Genomic DNA, 19,868 nt, shown 5'->3' with positions numbered 1-19,868 from the left:
ATACCTGTGTAAATGCTTTTAGAACTCATAGATCATCTCTATGCTTCAATCCAAGCACCACAAACAGGAACTAATATTTATTGACAAATTGTGTTTTGAATGTCCGGTATACATTTACACACACTCCTTCAATGGACAAGCCAATGACAATCAAATACTATACATAGTTTTGCCATTTGATTCATTTCCACAGTCACAAGAGTTTGTGCTTATAACACGCAAGATCTATTGTGTACCAAAAAGAGTTAGCTACAATAGCCTGTAGACTAGATACTTCATAATGCACGATGAAGTGCTTCATTAAATATACATGAATAGAATGAGATCAAATCATTAGACTGTTGGACAGTCTGCAGTCTTTTCCTTTTCCCACACAAGTGCTCTGTGCAGTGCATGAATAGAGCCATGGTGCAAAGCATTAATGGGGACAGGCTGTAACTCAGTAGAAGAACATCTGTTTTGCATGCAGAGGGTCCCAGGTTCAATGTCCAGCATCTCTAGTTAAAAGGATCGAAAAGGAGGTGATGTGAAAGAACTCTACCCAAGCTACTACCAGTCAGAGTAGACAATACTGACCTTGACAGACCAACCACTGGACTAAGTATAAGGAAGTGTCATGATTTCAAAGCACATCTTGCCCGGTTTCCTGGGCCAGCATAGTGTAGTGATTAAGAGAACCGAATTTGATTCCCCACTACTTCTCATGAAGCCTGCTGAGTGACTTTAGTCCAGTCACAGTTTTCTCAGAGCTCAGCCCCACCTACCTCACAAGGTACCTCTTGTGGGGAGGGGAAGGCAATTGTAAGCTGCTTTGAGACTCCTTAGGGTAGAGAAATGCGGGTTATAAAAAACAACTCTTCATGTCTTGCAGAAAAGTCCAGTTCTCTGTAATCCTTGCTTAATGCAATGATGATACAATCATTTATTAAAAGGAAGACAATGCCCATATGGTGGTACTCCACAAACACCATTTCAAATGAAGTTCTGCTTGATAGCCCAAAAAGCCTTGTAAACATATAAATTCCCATCTGCATAATGATAAGGATTCACAGATTAACAAAAAAATCACATTTTTCTAGTCAAATCATCAAGCTGCTTCTGAGTATTCAGAAGAGTACAGTACAGAATATGTTCACCCTTAAAACAGCAGGGTGCTTTTCCAAGTGGGTATCAATTATTCCATGTGGTCAATCCAGTAAGGGGCCAATTTTGTGCAGTATATATTCTAAAGCTGCAAGAACACATGAAGAACGCATCAGATGGTAGACAGATATTTGGGGTTCATGAAATTTTAATTCATCCTCACAAGCATTTTCCAGGTGATTGGGTAATACACTCCACAAAATAAGCTTTGCCATGTCAGAGAGTCACACTAATTCAGGGCTGATTTTAGCTTTTGGTGTGCCCAGATTAAGTTGTACTTTGATCCTCTTGACATTTCATTCTAAAAAAATACTGCTTAAGCAATTTTACTTTTTAATTTATTAACCTCCACAACTTCAGCAAAAGGAAAAAGTTAACTGTGCCACATACTGTGGGGAATTAAGCATGTAGTGTTGAATCACACATATAAAACTTATTCTGATTATTAAGAGACAGAAGCGGACTCCATCTCCTTACCCAGCCAACTCCGTATTAACCAGGATAGCCTGGCCATAGTTGTTTTGCTTATGACCTTAAGCCTATGGCCAGTGCCTACTGTGCTGAATTATGTTCTGATGTTTTGAGCGAGGGCTGCACAGAAATGCAAGTCCCCTTTCAGAGCTCTCTTCTTTTGACATTTTGAACGGGGTGCAAATGGGCCTAGCACCTAATCCCCTTAACTTTCTCTGATTCTGTGGTTATAGCAGACCGCCATCCAAACCCCAGAGATTTCAAACATAATCACAGGATCTTGACACTGTTGCAGAAGCCACTGACTCATTAGGAGTTAATTTTTTTTGTACCAGAGGGGCTAAATTTATAGGAATTTATATTTATAAGTTTTTCTGCCAAAGACTTGCGTGTCAATTTCCTGTGTCTACAGGAACAACTGTAGTCAAACATAGTTCTGTTTATGATTTTAAGTTCAAGCTTGCATACTGACTCTAAAATAACCTCGTGCCCTCACAGTGCAATCCTAAACATGTATAATCAGAAATAAAGCCTACTGAGCTCAACTGGACTTACTCCTTGTGAGCGTGTTTAGGATTGCAGCCCCAATCATATAGCATACAAAGAACAGAAAAACTGACTTTCAAAGGCAATCTCAATATTTATTGTAAAAATTTGACCAAGCAAAACAATGAACTTCTCAACATACAACCCCCTTATACCAAACAGGCTAGTTTATACAATTAAGAGCTTCATGAAACCCCTCAACCACCAAAAATATGCAATATTAAAATCAAACTTGGAGTGAGTGTCTGATGCTAGTTCAGTATCTAGCAGCAAGAGCAGAGAACAACATCTGAAACCGAAGTGCTTTTCTCATGGAAGGCAAGCTGTAAGACATGAATTCACAGGACGTCCATATTCAACTAGTCTGACATCAGATATGCTGCTCAGGATTTTGATTTCAGCTGCCATTGCCTACTCTTTTACAGAAGAGTCACCAATTTTCACCAACACTAAAAAAAAAAAGTAGCGTGATCCAAGTCACTAGAATCGAGGCACATGAGTTTTCTTGATGAAAGAAGAGACCCCACAAGTCTTATATAGTCTGGGAACAGAAGCTACGAAACTGGCAACACCTGAAAAGAGAAAAAGATACAGAAGCCGTCAAGAAAGTCAATGGAAGGGGAAAGTATAACAGAACCAAATTGTACAGAGATCCCACTACAACTGCTAGAACAGGGTTCTGGTGGTTAAGTTACCATGTTCCTCAAGACTGCATTTTTTTGTCCTTGATCATGAAGGCATAGTTGTCTTAAAAGAGCTGGGTGTTCTAAGGTGAAATATTCTTGGAGAGGGGAAGACAGAAGTCAGAGGTGCAGGTCTGAGTATAACCTAGGGATAGAGGACACCATAACAGGTCCACAGCCAAGGCAAGCCTGAAAGGGTGGAGGGGGCTCAGCTGCAACTTACTGAGACAAATTCAAGACAGATAGCCACGTTAGTTTGTCTGTAGCAACAGAAAAGAGTAAGACCTTAAAGGCTAACAAAATTTATGGTAAGGTATGCGCTTTCGTGAGTCACTGCTCACTTCTTCAGATACAGCTAGAATGTGAGTCCCTCTGTCCTACAGTCTAGCTATATCTGAGGAAGTGAGCAGTGACTCACAAAGTCTCATACCTTACCACAAATTTTGTTCGTCTTTAAGGTGCTACAGGAATCTTATTGAGGCAAGCAAGGGGATATTCTGAGAGCTAGCTGCATCCTAACTGAACCTGAGGAAAGAGAGAATGGTTGCTACTTTTATTTGGGACAGCAGCGGTTAATGAAGTAGGCCCAGACTGGTGCTAAAGGAGGTACCCCTGTAAATGCCAACACAATCATGGGTGGCCTAGTATATTGTATTCATCTTCATTTCACCTCTTGCCTTCCAGTTTAATCTCTTTGGTTTTGTGGTGGAAAGTGCTGTCAAGTCACAGCTGACTTATGGCAACCCCACAGGGATTTCAAGGAAAGAGACGCTCAGAAGTGATTCGCCACTGCCTGCCTCTGTGTAATGACCCTGGACTTCCTTAGTGGTCTCCCATCCAAATACTACCCGGGGCCAACCTTGCTTAGCTTCTGAGATTGGGTTAGCCTGGGCCATCTGGGTCAGAGCCCCTTTGATTTTACTATTCTAGAAACTGCCTACTTTTTCCTGTCTGGTTAGAAGATATAAAGATGGCTCCATAGCCAGAGGTTTTGTGGGTAGTGGGTCTGAAGGTGCACTGGAAAGGCTAATATGCCAATTGGAGAGAAAAAAGCATGAATTTAAAATGTGAATAAATTAAAACATAGGTTAGCATTTACAAGGTCTATACAGAAGCAATGTCTCAGACCTCAGAATGTCTCTTGTCTTGAAAACCCTACAGGGTCATCGTATGTCAACTGTGACTTGATGGCACAGAAAAAAAATGTGGATGGGGAAAAAAAGGAAAGGTCAGAGAATGCAGCATGGTAGGAAGCTCATGTGTTCCAGAAATACAGCCTGTGTCAGCCCTGTCCTGCTTTCTTATGGTTACAGTATCTAGATTTTATTGTTGTTCAGTCACACAGTTGAGTCCGACTCTTCACGACCCCATGGACCACATCTTGCCAGGCCCTCCTGTCTTCCGCCGTCCTCTGAAGTTTGCTCAACTTCATGTTAGTTGCATCGATAACACTGTCTAACCATCTCATCCTTTGTCGTCCCCGTCTTCTTTGACCTTCAATCTTTCCCAGCATCAGGGTCTTCTCCAGTGACTGCTCCCTTCTCATTTGGTGGCCAAAGTATTTGAGCTTCAGCTCCAGGATCTGGCCTTCCAGGGAACAGTCAGGGTTGATTTCCTTTAGGACTGATTGATTTGATCTCCTTGCAGTCCAAGGGACTCTCAAGAGTCTTCTCCAGCACCATAGTTTAATAGGAATGTTTAAAACCTACCTTATTGTAATAAGTTACATGCTCTTTATAAAGCTACTGGATATGCTAAATGTGCCCAACTGTACTTGCTAGTGATGCTTGTACTCCACATGACCCATCCCTGGCTTCATAATCAATTCACAGCAAACAGTTCTAGCAACATCTATTGAACTGACAGATTCTGGCAGGTGTTTGACAAAACTTGTGAGAGCAAACATTTGAAAAGAACTACAAAACTTAAGAGTTCTGATGCAGAAGAGAGAAAAGATGGAAACCATGCAACTATTCTGTATATTCAGTACAGCAGTGTGCAATTTCCATGCAACAATGACAGCCATAACTAGATATCATTACATATCTATTAGTCAGGCAAACAGCTTGCATGCTGTGTCTGGTGATGGCTTTAACTGTGATAAACCATACAAATTACCAGTTGTAATACATACAAGCATGGACATCAGCATATGGGATCTGTCATTACAGAGGAATGATCAAGTGAAAACATTCACAAATCTGTAAAGAAGTGTCAAAGCTTATCATATGATCCTATATTGCAGGTCCTGGCAAACAGTTTCCATTGCAGAAAAAAATGGAATGGAAACATTGCCAGCTACTTTGAGTATAAACCTGCATGTGAATCAAGTTTTCTATGTAAAGACCCTTAGATGTGAAATCTCATCAAGAAAACACACACAGAGTGCCTGCACCTCCAACACTGATTGAAATTTATCTTAGAGATAAGGTGCTTTTCTTCCATGATGTGTGGTGATGGAAATCTGGTACTTATCTAGATACTATTAACCCGCAACTACTGGCACATTGTCACACTGTACGGTCAAAATATGCTCATGTCATTAACCTGATTTGCGATTGAAACTGCATGGTAGCAGAAGCAAGAACATAAAAGATAAACAGCACTATTTGTTTTAATTCCCAAGGATGGCCCCAACAGGCAGATCAATAAATCCACACAACACGGCCACCCAGGTAGATGCTTTGGCAAACCTAAGCACTTAAAAGGGGGTAGCGATTAACTTCCCTCCTATGAACAGTAACATCTGCACATGTTTTAGGACCCAAAATGGTATCCAACATAAGATGGAGATGTAGGTGGAACCAGAAGAGCCTATGGGGGTTGGGAAAGCAGCAGAGTAAACAAGGGGACTGGGAGGAAAAACAAAATAATGGGAGTTTGAGTGGGGGTGGGGAGAAGAAATATAGGGGATGAAAGACAGACAGATGGGAGAGAGGGCAGCAAACAGAGCTGGAAGAAGAGAAGTAGGAAAGGACATGAGATTTTTCCCACCTGTGAGTCTTCACAGGTCCTCAGTTTCTAATACCTTATCATGAAAAGCAGTCTTTTAAAAATTATATGGACAGATTCTTTAGAAGTACCTAAAATATACTTTTACATAAAATTTCACTAAATAGAAAAGTTAGATTTTTGCAGATTTTGAATTACATCTGTACCTCTCATTTACATGCTTATTTACCTCTGCACTTTTTTCTTCCAGATTTAGCTTTTCACCCCTAGACAATCAATACTGCAGTATGTGAAGTGAATCCATGTAGTGAAGGGTCGCTCCCAGAGACCAGCCAGTTTCAACATCGTTGATTTTTCGGGCAAGCTGCAAAGTAGACAAGAATGTTGGAAATGCAGATGTTCCTCATACATGTTTCACACATACGTGTTTATCATTTGATTTTTCTGTATTTCATGACTGTGTGTGAAATGACTCCATTATAAAAGCATTCCGTATGAAGTGAATGGGAGTATTATCTGTTGTGTTGGGTACATGGAATCCAGAACCTAAAAAAGGTTAGTCAAATGCAAAAGAGGGCCAACAATAAAAGCTTAATATCTGTTGTGTTGGATACATGGCCCATTTACACATGCAAGTCAGTCATTACTTGATTTTGCAGTCATCATGTGATGAACAGGTATGTATGAACTAGCCTGCTGTGCAACATAAACTGGGGTTGGTTTTTTGTTTTGTTTTTTGCCCTCCTCAGACTCTCAGCTTTCATAACGGGAAATAAAAGCATTTAGTCCTTGCAAAGTTTTACACTGCATGGCCATAGCCCAATGAGAGCTTATAAACTAAAACAGCTCAGTATGAAGGGTCAGAACAAATCTGCCAGTTTTCATTATTACTTTGCCAAAATTACTTGGATTTTAATTTCAGAGATGCATGGGCATACAGTGTGGAACTATGTACCCTTAGGCATTATTCTCTGTCACCTGTCCCTCCTCAAGGTTCCCTGTCTGTCTCTTCCACTGTCTATAAGCAGAGACCTCCCCATCTCTGCCCTTGTCACAAGCTGCCAACACACAGGGAACTCAAAGAGTGCCAGAATATTTGCAAAGGGAAAATACAACGCTTTGTCGAATCTGCAGGATTTAAATGCATTTTGTTGAACTTTCTTGGTGCAGAACCTTGATGCTTGTTTTCACACTGCGTACATCAATAAAGAACAACTACCTTAAGAACATAGCTCTTTGGAAAGCCCAGTTCTTGCAACAGCAAACTGATATAGGTGAGATCCATGCAGAGGAACGGATGCTCTCCTTGGTGTGCCTCCATATTGCCACATGCTTCAGGAGAACAAAAAAGGAAAAACAAAACAAAACGGCAGATTATGTACTTAATAATACTAGTGTCTGGGGACATTTTACTTCCTCCTTGGCAGGCAGATGCCCCTCCACGGTACTAAAACTTTGCCATCAACCTGCCAAGCCCATCTGAGAAAAGTAACGAAGGAGGAAAGAAGGACGTACCATTCTTTGCAGCAGTTTCAAAGTCACTGATAGCCAGGGTCCCTCCTTCTTTACCTAGAAAGGAAAAGGCTAGTCTGATTTGGAGGTGGAGAAGGGTGACAGCATAACAATCTGCAGTTATATTACATGTTGATTCAAGTAGTGCTTACAGGGTCTCAGGAATCTCCAGTCTACTTCTCATTAAGGTATTTAACTCGGGGGCTGGAATGCCACCACTACAGACTGCTGGTGAGGGAATCACATGGTTAAGTGCTTTTCTGTACAAAAGATTCCCTGCATACAGAAAATTAGCTTATCAGGAACAAGGCGAGTCTAGAACCCTCCTTCCTAATATTTGTTCTCCTACTCAGATGGAATATTTTTAATTGAAGTATATTCTACCACATGAGTCTCTGCCAGCAGTCTGAAGGGGTATAGCCTACACAGGTCTACTGCTTTAGTGAAGAAGTGTGCCTTGCCCACAAAAGCTCATACCTTGAATAAAACTTTGTTGGTCTTAAAGGTGCCACTGGACTCAGACTTTGTTCTGCTGCTTCAGACCAACACGGCTACCCACCTGAATCTGCTTCAGTGAGAGTAAGTGTGGTGTAGTGATTTGAATGCTTGACTAGTGTTTTTAGAAGACCTGAGTTCAAATCCTCACTTTAGTCCAAAGTTTGCTGGATAATCTTGGACTAGTTATTCCCACTCAGCCTAAGATACATCACAGGATTGTTGTGAAGGTAAAAGGAGGAAAAGGGAGAGCCCCATACATCACTGAGGCTGATTTCACACTAGAGCTGCCTCGCTGTTGCACCGCCGTTTGCCCCGGTTCTATTGGTCAATTTCACACCTGAAGCTGCGCGGCTGATTTTGACCTGCGGCTTCACCCAATTTTCCCCGCAATTTCGTTGATCCTCAAAAAATAGGATCACGAAACTGCGGGGGAAATCGGGCGAAGCCGCAGGTCAAAATCAGCCGCGCAGCTTCAGGTGTGAAATTGACCAATAGAACCGGGGCAAACGGCGGCGCAACAGCGAGGCAGCTCTAGTGCGAAATCAGCCTGAGTTTCCTAGAGGACCAGCTCCTGTTCAGGGGTAACCATGGTTAATGAAGTTACTCGTAACAGATCTTGGGGTGTTCTTCTGGCAGTATTCCTCACTGTTGCAGTGATGACCATTTTATGCTATGGCAAATCTTACTGAATTTATACTGTGGTAAAGGAGCTTGGTAAAATAGACAGCAATAGCAGTCCTGCAGGAAAAAAATATAAAAGTTGCCCATGTGACAGATTGCCTCTCTCATGCCTAGACACTGTTGCATATCACCAAGATATCACTAGGAAAGGCAAGCACTCTGCCCCACACTACCACAAGTAGCAAATTCTGTTACTTCTATTGCTCACATTAGTTTTGTGTCACCCTCTTTTAGCCACAGGGACCAGTAGAAGAATGGAGTGGGGGAAGAGGGAGGAACAGCAAAGATGAAAGAATCCAGCACCCTTCAACTGTGGGCCTATGAAGTAAAGACAGTCATCTAGAAATATGCTGGTGCTTCAAAGAATGACAGAGAATGAAGCATCAGTGTTTGGCGTCTCAAAGAAATGCTACAAATATACCACGCTGTAGTGTAGCGTTCAGTTTGACAGTGGAGAGAGAGACTATTGGGTCTTGAGGTCCAGAAGTGGGGTTTGGGGATTCTAATACGCTCTTTCACTGTAGTACAAGGTGACAGGATAGTGATGAACAGGAAGGCGCACAAAATAAAGTCCTTAGACAACAGTCTCCAGGCATACACCAAAATAGCTGTTTTGCAGGAAGTCAGCAGAAGATCCAGGAAGCTTAGGAAATAAGTCTACAGAACTGACTTGTAAAGACAGAAGATCTGCAAGTCCAACACCCTGTACTGAAGGGCAGGATGCGCCATACAAGAAACACTCTTAAGCAAGTTAGCTAGTGTCATCCTGGTAACAGTATACTTCTAGTAAAAAAGCAGGAACAAATAAAATGCACAGCTCCAGAGACATCTGGAAATGAAGATAAAATATCAAGTAAAAACATTAATTTCAGACAGCCATCTTGGCTGTTAACTTTAAATCATTTCCTAAAGTCTAGTAAATTCTACAACATTAAAAGTCTAATGAATACTGAAACTCAAGTGCAGCTTTCTTTTAACCACCCTTATTTACCATTAAAATCAAAAGCAACTTTACCTATTAATCCACGATCTTTAGCCAAGTCATAATAGTAAGCAAAAGCATAAAATTCTAAGTCCTTTACTTCAGGTATCTGATGAATCTTCTGGTGGAGTATTTTTGTTACTTCATCAAAACAGGATTCATAGACAGGTTTTCCTAAAAGAAATTAAGAGTACCACCGGTAATAATTCAGCGTTACTAATTAAATTCAGGTATGTAAGAAGCATTTGCTATGTTCATATAACAAATAAATTTAGACTACAATTCAACATGGAAATGTGGCCAATATTATTCAACAGATTGCCATGAAATCCTAATCTGAACAAAGTGCCCTTTCTAGAGTGCTGAGCAGCAGGCATCTTCAGTGAAAAGCTGGTGAAAGCTCGGAGCTCAGCAATTTCAAGTAGTCGGCCATTTGTACAAGCCTCATAAATCTAGGTTCAAACTTAGAGCAATCCAAGCATGAAGCAAATTATTCAAACAATTTGAAAAGCACTTTTTGAGTTTAGGAGTAATCAACTGATTACTACAGGTGATATATAAAGATCAATACAATAAGATACACAAACGGCTGGAGCTCTCCGGAGCCCCGCTCCGGGAGTGACCAGCCCAGGGGGCTGCTCCCAGCAGCCAGCCCCAGCATAAACAGTCCTGAGTTGAGCGCCAGAGAGAAACAGAATGGGGAAAGAACCTGCGCACGCCATAAAGCAGAAAGCATACAAAAGGCCATAAGATGCCTGTTACTAGTTTCGATGGACAAGGGTGAGGAAAATTCAGCGGTGGCCAGGCCTCTTTTGGGGGCCGAGCTCACTGGAAAGTAGCTCGGAAGAGAGGAGGCCAGGGGGTGGGGACATGTAGCAAGCCCCGCCCCCCTCCCAGCAGCCCTCCTCTCAGTCCGGCTCCAGAGAAAGAAGAAGAAATAAGTTCTGGGGTTCCCCTCCCTGCCTTTCCAGGCCCGGCCTCGCAACCTCCCTCCCTGCTTTTCCAGGCCCTCGCTAAGAGGTAAAGGAAAAAAATGTGTGTGTTTAAAATGTGCCTCCAGTGGGGGAACGGGGGTTGCAAAAAAGAAAAAAACGGTTTGTTTGTGTGTGTAAACTGTGCCTCTACAGCTTGCACCAGGAAGGAGAGAGCGCTTTGGAAAGAAAAAAAACGTTTGTCTCTCTGTGTCAAAAGTGCCTCCAGGGGGCAACGGGGGTTGCAAAGAAGAAAAAACCGGTTTGTTTGTGTGTGTAAACTGTGCCTCTACAGCTTGCACCAGGAAGGAGAGAGAGCTCTGAAAAGAAAAAAACCGTTTGTCTCTGTGTGTGAAAAGTGCCTCCAGGGTGGGAACGGGGGTTGCAAAGAAGAAAAAAACCGGTTTGTTTGTGTGTGTAAACTGTGCCTCTACAGCTTGCATCAGGAAGGAGAGAGAGCTTTGAAAAGAAAAAAATGTTTGTCTCTGTGTGTAAAAAGTGCCTCCAGGGGGGGAACGGGGGTTGCAAAGAAAAAAACCCGTTTGTGTGTGTAAACTGTGCCTCTACAGCTTGCATCAGGAAGGAGAGAGGGCTTTGGAAAGAAAAAAACTACTGCTCAGCAGCTGCTGCCACATGAAGTGTTGTGTAGTGGTTAGTGTTCCAGACAAGGATTTGGGAGACCCAGGTTTGAATGTGAGTTGGGAAATCCCTGAAGATTTTTGGGATGGAGCCTGAGAGGTGGGTGTTGCCTTCTGACACACTTCCGGTGATGTCAGGGGGTGTGGCATATGCAAATGAGTTAGGCTAATGAGCTCCGGCAGCTCTTTTTCTACAAAAAGACCCCTGACAATAAGATACACAAACAAAACACAGCAGTGACAAAAAAGGCAATTCCAAATCCATGCACCACTTTCTCCCCAGCCATGTCAAGCTACATAAACACATATTTGGTTTAACACCAAGTTATCATACTATGCAGTATGCACAGTTATTTATAATTGCACCATCTGTGCAATGCTTTTTATTGAAAGACCACGATATAGTCTGAAGGTGCAGGGTACAGAAACTTTGCTAACGTTTGCCAGGCCATGTCAGTGTCTGGATGCAAGAATGTGTGAAAATCCTATGTACACTGCATTAAGTTCCAAGGAAAAGAGGCAGGATATAAAGTGCAATAATGAAGAAAGATGGTCTTTACAATCTTCATGAGTAATTCATGGGAAAACACAACTCATCATTAAAAAAAAAAGCATACCATATTTGAAATAATCTGATTTTCAGGGCCAGGCCAGGAGAGCTGCTGAGAGATCTGTGAATTTATTTCTGCTGAAGTGTTATTGTTAAATAGCAGCTGTGAAGGCCCCTGGTCTGGAGCAGGGCTCACAGTGAAAGGGTGGGGTGCGGTTCCAGTTCCTACTTCAAACATCCCCTTGAAGTGCCATTTGCTCTACTGGGTAGGGTTGCCAGCCCCCAGTTCCCAGTGGGAGTTCCCCCACTTTTAGGGGCTCTAATCTGCCGCTGGCCAGCTGTCTGGTGGGGGAAACCCCACCCACAAACAGGGACGTTGTCACGCAATGTCCACGGCGCAATGACATCACCGGAAGTTGAAGCCAAAAAACCATAGAGTTTTTGCCCCAAAACCAGAGTGACATCACATGGGGATGTCCCATGCGATATCCCGCTTAGAATCATAGAATGTTAGAGTTGGAAGGGACCTTGCAGGTCATCTAGTCCCAACCCCCTGCACTCTGCAGGAGCATAGCTGAAAGATAGCCCTACATACCTACAACATACCCAAAAGATGGTCGTCCAGCCTCCGCTTGAAAACGTCCAGCGAAGGAGTATCCACCACCTCCCGAGGCAGACTGTTCCACTACTCAACCACTCTTACAGTTAGGAAGTTTCTCCTGATATTTAGCCGGTAACGACTCCCTTGTAATTTCCACCCATTAGATCTAGTCTTGCAATCCGGAGCAAGAGAGAATAGATCTGCTCCATCTTCTACATGACAGCCCTTCAAATACTTGAAGACTGCAATCATGTCCCCTCTAAGCCTTTTCTTTCCCAGGCAAATAATGATTATCCTGGTTGCCCTCTTCTGGACACGCTCGAGCTTGTCAACATCCTTCCTAAAATGTGGTGCCCAAAACTGGACACAGTACTCCAGGTGAGGCCTGACCGTAGCAGAATAGAGCGGAACTACCACCTCCCTTGATCTGGACACAACGCTTCTGTTAATGCATCCTAAAATTGCATTAGCTTTCTTCATAGCCACATCGCACTGGAACACCTCCCAAATCCCTCCACTACAATGGCAAGGGGACCTCGCAACCCTACTACTGGGCAAATAGACTATATTTAACTATTAAAAATATTTCTATCCTGCTGGATCTCTTCAGACTGAAGGTAGCAAACAATGCAGCAATCGTGTTGCGAAGAGGACACCGTTGAATTAACAAAAATGAAACACAGATAAAATTTAGAGGCAGTGTGGTATAGTGGTTACAGTGTAGGATCGGGATCTGGGAGACCCAGGCTCAAATCCCCACTCTGCTTGCTGGGTGACCTTGGGCCAGTCACACGTTCTCAGCCTAACCAGCCTTGCAGAGTTGTTGTGAGGAGAAAATGGAGGAGAGGAGGATTATATAAACCACCTGGAGTCCCCATTAGGGAGAAAGGTGGCAAATACATTAAGTAAATAAACACACAGGAGTAAACAAGCACAGCCAAATCTGCTGAATCAATTTAGGTTGATAACGGTAAAGGTTTCCCTTGCTCGAAAAGCCAGTCGAATCCGACTCTAGGGATGCGGTGCTCATCTCCGTTTCCAAGACGAAGAGCCAGCACTGTCCGAAGACGTTTCCGTGGTCATGTGGCCGGCATGACACCGAGGCGCACGGAACGCTGTTACCTATTTATCTACTTGCAATTTCTTGCTTTCGAACTGCTAGGTTGGCAGGAGCTGGGACCAGAGACGGGAGATCACTTTGTCATGCGGCACTCAGGTCTCAAACTGCTGAACTACCGACCTTCCAGTCTGCAGTTCAGTGTTTTAACCACCTGAGCCACCGCGGCCCCCTTGAGTCAATTTACCCTCCACCAAATGCACTCTGGAATAGGACTGCCTTACATGCCTTCCAAAATGTTGCAAGTGAAGGCACCCTCCTCACTCCAGGCGATCTGGGCTATTTACCAATAAAAAGTGCTTTTGATATCCATTCACAGACCTCCCAGCAACTCATTTAGCTTGGCTCTCAATGAACCAGAATGCTTCGAACTTCCATGGTATCATTCATTCACAAGTGGGATTTCAACAATTCAATAGGTATAAGAATTTTGGATGAACCAATGAACCCACTTATAAGTCTGGTGAAATACTGTATCAATAGGAAATAGGGTTGCTACTCCCCAAACTAGCTGCAGGGGTCCCCTGCCCCTGGCTTCCATTTCCTACTGCCACCACGGCAGCCACTGGGAGAAAATAATTACCATAGCACTTCTGGAGATTCATAAATAGGTATGATACTACTTATGGGTTTTTCCTGGAAGTGACGTCATGCTGTTGTTGATGGTCCCGTCCCACCTGCCCGTGTACTCCCCTGGTCTCCTGTGGGTTACCAGGCAACCCTAAGAAAAACTGTATGTTGTATCAAAGTACTACATAATAATAAGTACCTAGTGCATGCAGAATTTGCTACAGGTAGACCTGTGTGTGTTCTGTTAAAAAAAATCTAAGCTCTGCCACAAGAAAAAGCTAGCCTGAAACGTGTATAAATCATGCAAGTCAAGCCTAGTATTAGCTTCTGCAAGAAAGACAAGTGAGAACTACAGCAGGAGACTGAGGCCTCATCCCCAATGTCTACTATTTTCCATACGCTTTCAAGCATCTCCTTACACCATACGATCCAGACATTTGCTTCTCAATGTTACCCCCCCCCAATTATGTACATTGCTACACATACACAGGCTTCCTGACCATAAGAAAGAGAACTTGTGGGAACTGTTTCAGTTATGAAATCCCTCTCATTACCATTTTCAAATATTAACATACCCCTATTTGCAGAACCTCTCCAAGTTAATGGAAATACCAAAGGAACATGAATAATATCAAATCAAGAGGCAACCAGGTTACTATACCTGCCTTCTGCCCTTTAATTTTGTACAGTATCTTGGCATGCTCCCATTCACCCTGAAAATCAGGTGATGAACAGGGACTTGTCAATTCTTCATCTTCCTTTACTGTAACAGGAATAAAGGTACTGAGACAAAACCAAAGAAATCACATGGGAATCCTGCATCCCACTGCTACTGACTTATCCTAATAGGCCTAACATTTTCTCACACCAGCATCCTAGTACCATTACTTCCATTACACTTAAATAAAGGCTGGACGATATTCATTTTATAAGGATATGGACACAATGATCCAATATTACCTAGAGATTTAAGATTTACCCCCCCCCCCTTTTCAGAAATAAAAATTGACATTTTAGGGAAAACTGAAATTTATGGAATACTTATTTTCTTATTAAGTCCAAGCTTCTTGTACTGATATAACATAAAAGGCATCATTTCTAACACAACTAGTATACAAATTATACTGTTTGTCCTATTAACGGGAATGTATAAATGTCTTTGTTTTCTATAAGAAAAATTGCAAATATACCCAATTAAAGTCCTTCAGGCCCATTTATCTACATGCATGTTTTACTCAAATGAGGTGAGCATGGAATAAGGTATTTTCAGCAGTAGCACTTACACGCTCTACCAACAGATACTGTTTTTCAGTACATTTGTGTTTTGCCACCAAGTGAAGCGTTTGTGTAGTAGTGATTTTTCTAGCTGTTTGTGTTTTGTTATTTATTTTGACAATGATGCTGCTTAAATTCTACAGTGTAAACATTTGTCTTTTGACATTGTTATAAGCTGAGCTGGATGGCTGCTGATCAGTTTTAATTGATATTTACTTGGTAAGTTATATTTTATTTTATAGTTTTAGTAGACAATGCAATCCATACATTTTATAACCAGGAACATTACAACAGTATAATAACACAAATTGTATTTGGGATGTATTCACTACTCCATGCCAAATTCCAGTATATCATGGGACAGAAAAATATCTCATAAATGTCTGTTTTGGTGGTCAAGCTCAGTAAGTTTCACTAGGGATGGGCACAAACTGGGAAAATGGAGGTTCATGAAGGTTCATGGGGGTCTCATGTACCACGAACCTTCCTGTTTAACAAACTGGTTCATGGTTCGTGATGTGGTGTGGCTTCCAGGTCACTACTTCTGGGTGACCTCACTGCTTGGATGTCATTCACGCGCCATGTGGCTTGCATTTAAATGCCTTCTGAGTTCATTCGCTGAGTTGCGCTGCTGTGGTGGTCTCTTTAATGCCTTCTCTAAGCCCCACCAGTGCCAGTGTGTCTGCCAACACAAACTGCACAAACCACACAGTGCCACTGTGTCTGCCGACACAAGCCGACACAAACCGCACAAACCTCCCAAAACCACCTTGGGAGGGTTGTGGGGGGTTCATGGTGGCGGGATGGCACGAACTGGGCCCAGTTTGTCACAGATTTAGGTTCATGAGTCGGTTCGTGCCCATCCCTAAGTTTCACAGCTTTCAAAGTCTAGATACAAATTTTCACATGAGCTGGAATTAGGCATATTTAGGCATATTTAAAAACTCATAATACATAATGATTGGAATAGCCTAGGCAAGCCTGATCTCATCCGATCTTGGAAGCTAAGCAGCGTCGGCCCCAGCTAGTATTTGAATGGGAGACCTCCAAAGAACACCAGGGTCATGACTTGACAGCAAAAAAATAACAATAAAATAACTCACACCAGTTCTGAATAATTTTACAGGTTATCATGAGCAATGTTCCCTCTAAACTGTGGAGTCCTGTGAGCAAAAATTCTACTTTGTGAGCTACTGGCATTAAAGTTGTGAGCAGGTGATTTGGCTACTGCATAAATTAGTTTGCACTGGAGCCATCCTTCCTGAGCTAAGACAAAAACGTATGAGCCGGAGGCTAAAAAATTGTGAGCTAGCTCACACTAACTCAGCTTAGAGGGAACACTGATCATGAGTAAGGGGCTGTGTTTCTCCAGAGCATTAAGTAATGCTTCCCTGTATACTTGATTTCTGGAAAACCTCATGGGGTATTTCTCCCCACCCCTCCACAATATGTTTACACTGTTGCTTTTTCTGAGGATGTTTTATACTCTGGGTGCTTTTTATTTACAGAGAGAAAACTGTCAATGGTAAAAGGCTGTATTACAGCAACACTGTTCACTAACATGCAGGTGACTTTTTTCCCTCCAAGGGAAAAAAGTTACTTTAAATGCATTCTTTCAAAAAAGTATCACTGGACAGGACCTCCTTACCCCAGGTGATTAATAAACAATTATATTTCATATTTCAGCATATGTTATATTTAGCTCTAACCTCAAACCCTCAGCCAAAGGACTGTTAGAAGTTCAGAAACACAAAACAAAATCCCCACCAAAAAGATAAAGGTAAACTCCCCAAGATTTAAAAATACTTACAGGCTTGTCCCTGAACTCCTCCTAACACTGCCAGCCTTGCCGAACCTAACCCAAGGCCCAAGTAACTGGAGAAGCAGAAAAAAGGAAAATCAAAAATAATATTCTGATGGTGAAGCAATAAATTTTTATTGAACCTGGAAGCTAATTCTACCTAGAGATTTAAAATTTATGGAAATTTTGATGCCATAAGGAAAAGTCCCCCGCCGGAACAAACAACAACAAACCCCCAACAAACCCCAAAATAGACATTAAAAACTAATGCTGGTTGCCCATGAAGTCTGAATCAATTTATGTGGGTTAACCAGAATTACAATGCAGTCCTAAACAGAACAAAGTTTGGGTCCAGTGCCACCTTTAAGACCAACAATTCTGGATATAAGCTTTCGTGTGCACGCACACTTCTTAGACCCAGAATTAAACTTTGTTGGTCTTAAAGGTGCCACTGGACTCCTGTTGCTTCAGACCAACATGACTGCCCACCTGGATCTATCCTAAACAGAGTTACTCTTCTAAGCCCACCGATCTCAAAAAGTATTTAACTCTGTTTAGGATGGAATTTTTAATTTCCTCCAAACTAACCAGGACATTAAACCACTTACTCACCTGCATTTGTACATCATGTGTAACTAGACAGAGTTTTTAAACTGCAGTTCTAGGTGTAAGATGGGAGGGAGGAGTGAGATGCACACACAAGCCTAGAAACAAGTCAGATTCATGCACATTTTCCCTCAGCCACAGTTTAGCAAGCCATCTGAATGCATCAGCTGGGGGCAAGACAGCCACCAGGAGCTACTATTTAAAAGAAGAAGAGAAGAGATTGGGTTTATACCCCGCCCTTCACTACCCAAAGGAGTCTCAGAGCGGCTTACAAATTCCTTTCCCTTCCCCTCCCCACAACAGACACCCTGTGAGGTAGGTGAGGCTGAGAGAGCTCTGACAGAAACTGCTCTTTTTCAAGAACAGCTCTTATCAGAACTACGGCTTGCCCAAGGTCATCCAGTCAGGTGCAAGTGGAGGAGTGGGGAATCAAACCCGGTTCTCCCAGATTAGAGTCCGCGCACTTAACCACTACACCAAACTGGAAAAGGTTCACTCATTCTCTAGCCACCATTGTTCTTTTCTCTCCTGCTTCTTAGACCATGTTTTCTCACCAATGATTCTTACTCTGGTATTACACATCCTCTTAAAGCTTTGATTTATTCCAAACTTCACTCAAATATTTGCTTCATCAGCATGTGCTATCCATGCAAACAAAAGCTATGAAAAACAGTTAACCCTGACTGTGTGCACTTTTCTTCATACCCATGCTGGATTATACCAATATAGAATATTCCCGACTTGGCTATCGTTGTTAAAAGTCTACTTGTTTTCTAATTTGAAATAAAGTCCTTTCCACAACTAACCTGTGAGAATACAGTTTGTACTTATGGTTAAACATCTGAAATGAAATGATGTCACTAGGAGATGTCTCCTCCAGAGTTGTCTGTAAAGAAAAATGGGACACTGGGTAGAATCCATGGAAAGAGAAAGGCAAACCAACCAACCAACAAAACCAAAATGAATGTTTATAGGTTGTCAGCACCGTTCAAGCACAGTATTCTGCATTTTAGACATGTTCATAAGCAGTGTGGCATCCTAGCCACTGTGTAACACTTAGCAGAAAAGACAGACACCAAGACCCATGAATTTAGATAGAAAAAAAGATCCTGTGCATATTTTATCAGATTAAATCCTTCACCCTCTGAGAAGTCAAAATGTTTTAATTAGCCTGTGCCAAGTCCATGATACTCAGCTGATACTCACACAGTGGCTCAGGAGCCACCTGTGGCTCCTTCTGAGCATTGTTCCTTAATGTGGCACCCACTCCATGTTCCAGGAAAACTGTCCAGTGGGGTTTATGGATGGCAGCTGGCTTGCACCTTGAAACAGCTGCCACCAGAGGGACAGGAAGTCAGGTAAGCGGTGAGTCTTCCTGATCTGTGAGCCTCGCACCAGGGATGGAAGTAAAAGGCCCAACCTCTGTAACAACCCCACACCCTTCTCCACAGCCTCTGCACTTTCATCCCAGCACCCAGGTGCCTGCCGGGAAAAGAGCAAACTGGACGCAGAGAAGAGAAAGTAAAATCACCAGCGCCACAGCAGTCTCCCAGGAAAAGAACAAGCTGGCCACAGTGGGGTGGTAGCTGTTTTTAACTCCCCTTCCTCATGGTCAGCTTGCTTTCTTCCAGGTGCCTTGACAATCTCTCTCTCAACCTGCGGTACCTCATGCTGAGGAGAGAGCAAGATGGCAGAGGGAAGCCCTTCCCCTCGCTCCAGAGACACAAGGGCTGGCTATGTTTCAATAGTGTGGGGTGACTATAGTACACGCACAGAGAGACCCTGGTAGTTTAAACAATATTATTTATAATTTATTATTATTAATTCTTCAAAATTATTATTATGTGTTTGGTGGGGTGGCACACACGGCATACAGTAGTCATGTGGCTTTTTTTGGTTGATAGTAATCATGCTCCAAAGTGAAGAGCATAATGTATGAAGGAGAAAGATAGAGTTCACAACTCATATCTCCTGCACATGTTAATAGTGTTCACCGTGAGGGTAAGTGGCAGGCATATTGTAAATACTACCTCTTGGATTGTGCAAGGTTCACAGTTATGACGACACACAATGAGTTTGTGCCAATGTTATTATAGTGGCATCCTATGCAAGACTGCTGGGGCAGGATCTATCCTGTCTCTTAGCTGTTGTCTAAGCTTGATGTGCTTAGTATGTAACAGTGCCTATTCAGACAACAAATAAGTCCATCTTGTCTCTATGGCATGTGCCCACCCATTTCTAGTAGGAACTCTACTGAAGAGTTCTTCATGT

General features: G+C 42.5%; 1 protein-coding gene across 1 annotated transcript in view; it reads right to left on the bottom strand.

Moving 5' to 3' along the window:
* Positions 1 to 2,310: 2,310 nt before the first annotated feature.
* The window catches only part of ENTPD6 (ectonucleoside triphosphate diphosphohydrolase 6 (putative)), a 45,907-nt gene continuing 28,349 nt past the window's right edge, over positions 2,311 to 19,868 (bottom strand). Inside the window, exons 8-15 of the mRNA XM_015413014.1 lie at positions 18,404 to 18,483; positions 17,001 to 17,065; positions 14,577 to 14,678; positions 9,502 to 9,642; positions 7,311 to 7,364; positions 7,015 to 7,127; positions 6,025 to 6,159; positions 2,311 to 2,732 (exon numbers count right to left, since the gene is read on the bottom strand). Of these exons, the coding sequence (XP_015268500.1) occupies positions 6,070 to 6,159; positions 7,015 to 7,127; positions 7,311 to 7,364; positions 9,502 to 9,642; positions 14,577 to 14,678; positions 17,001 to 17,065; positions 18,404 to 18,483 (645 nt within the window). The 3' untranslated portion in view covers positions 2,311 to 2,732; positions 6,025 to 6,069. The remainder of the gene's footprint in view (positions 2,733 to 6,024; positions 6,160 to 7,014; positions 7,128 to 7,310; positions 7,365 to 9,501; positions 9,643 to 14,576; positions 14,679 to 17,000; positions 17,066 to 18,403; positions 18,484 to 19,868) is intronic.

This window comes from Gekko japonicus, unplaced genomic scaffold (assembly GCF_001447785.1).
Source record: "Gekko japonicus isolate JY-2015 unplaced genomic scaffold, Gekko_japonicus_V1.1 scaffold2446, whole genome shotgun sequence".
NCBI classification, from domain to species: Eukaryota; Metazoa; Chordata; class Lepidosauria; order Squamata; family Gekkonidae; genus Gekko; species Gekko japonicus.
The sequence above is the reverse complement of the archived record's forward strand: the minus strand, read 5'-3'. Positions and strand labels throughout refer to the sequence as shown.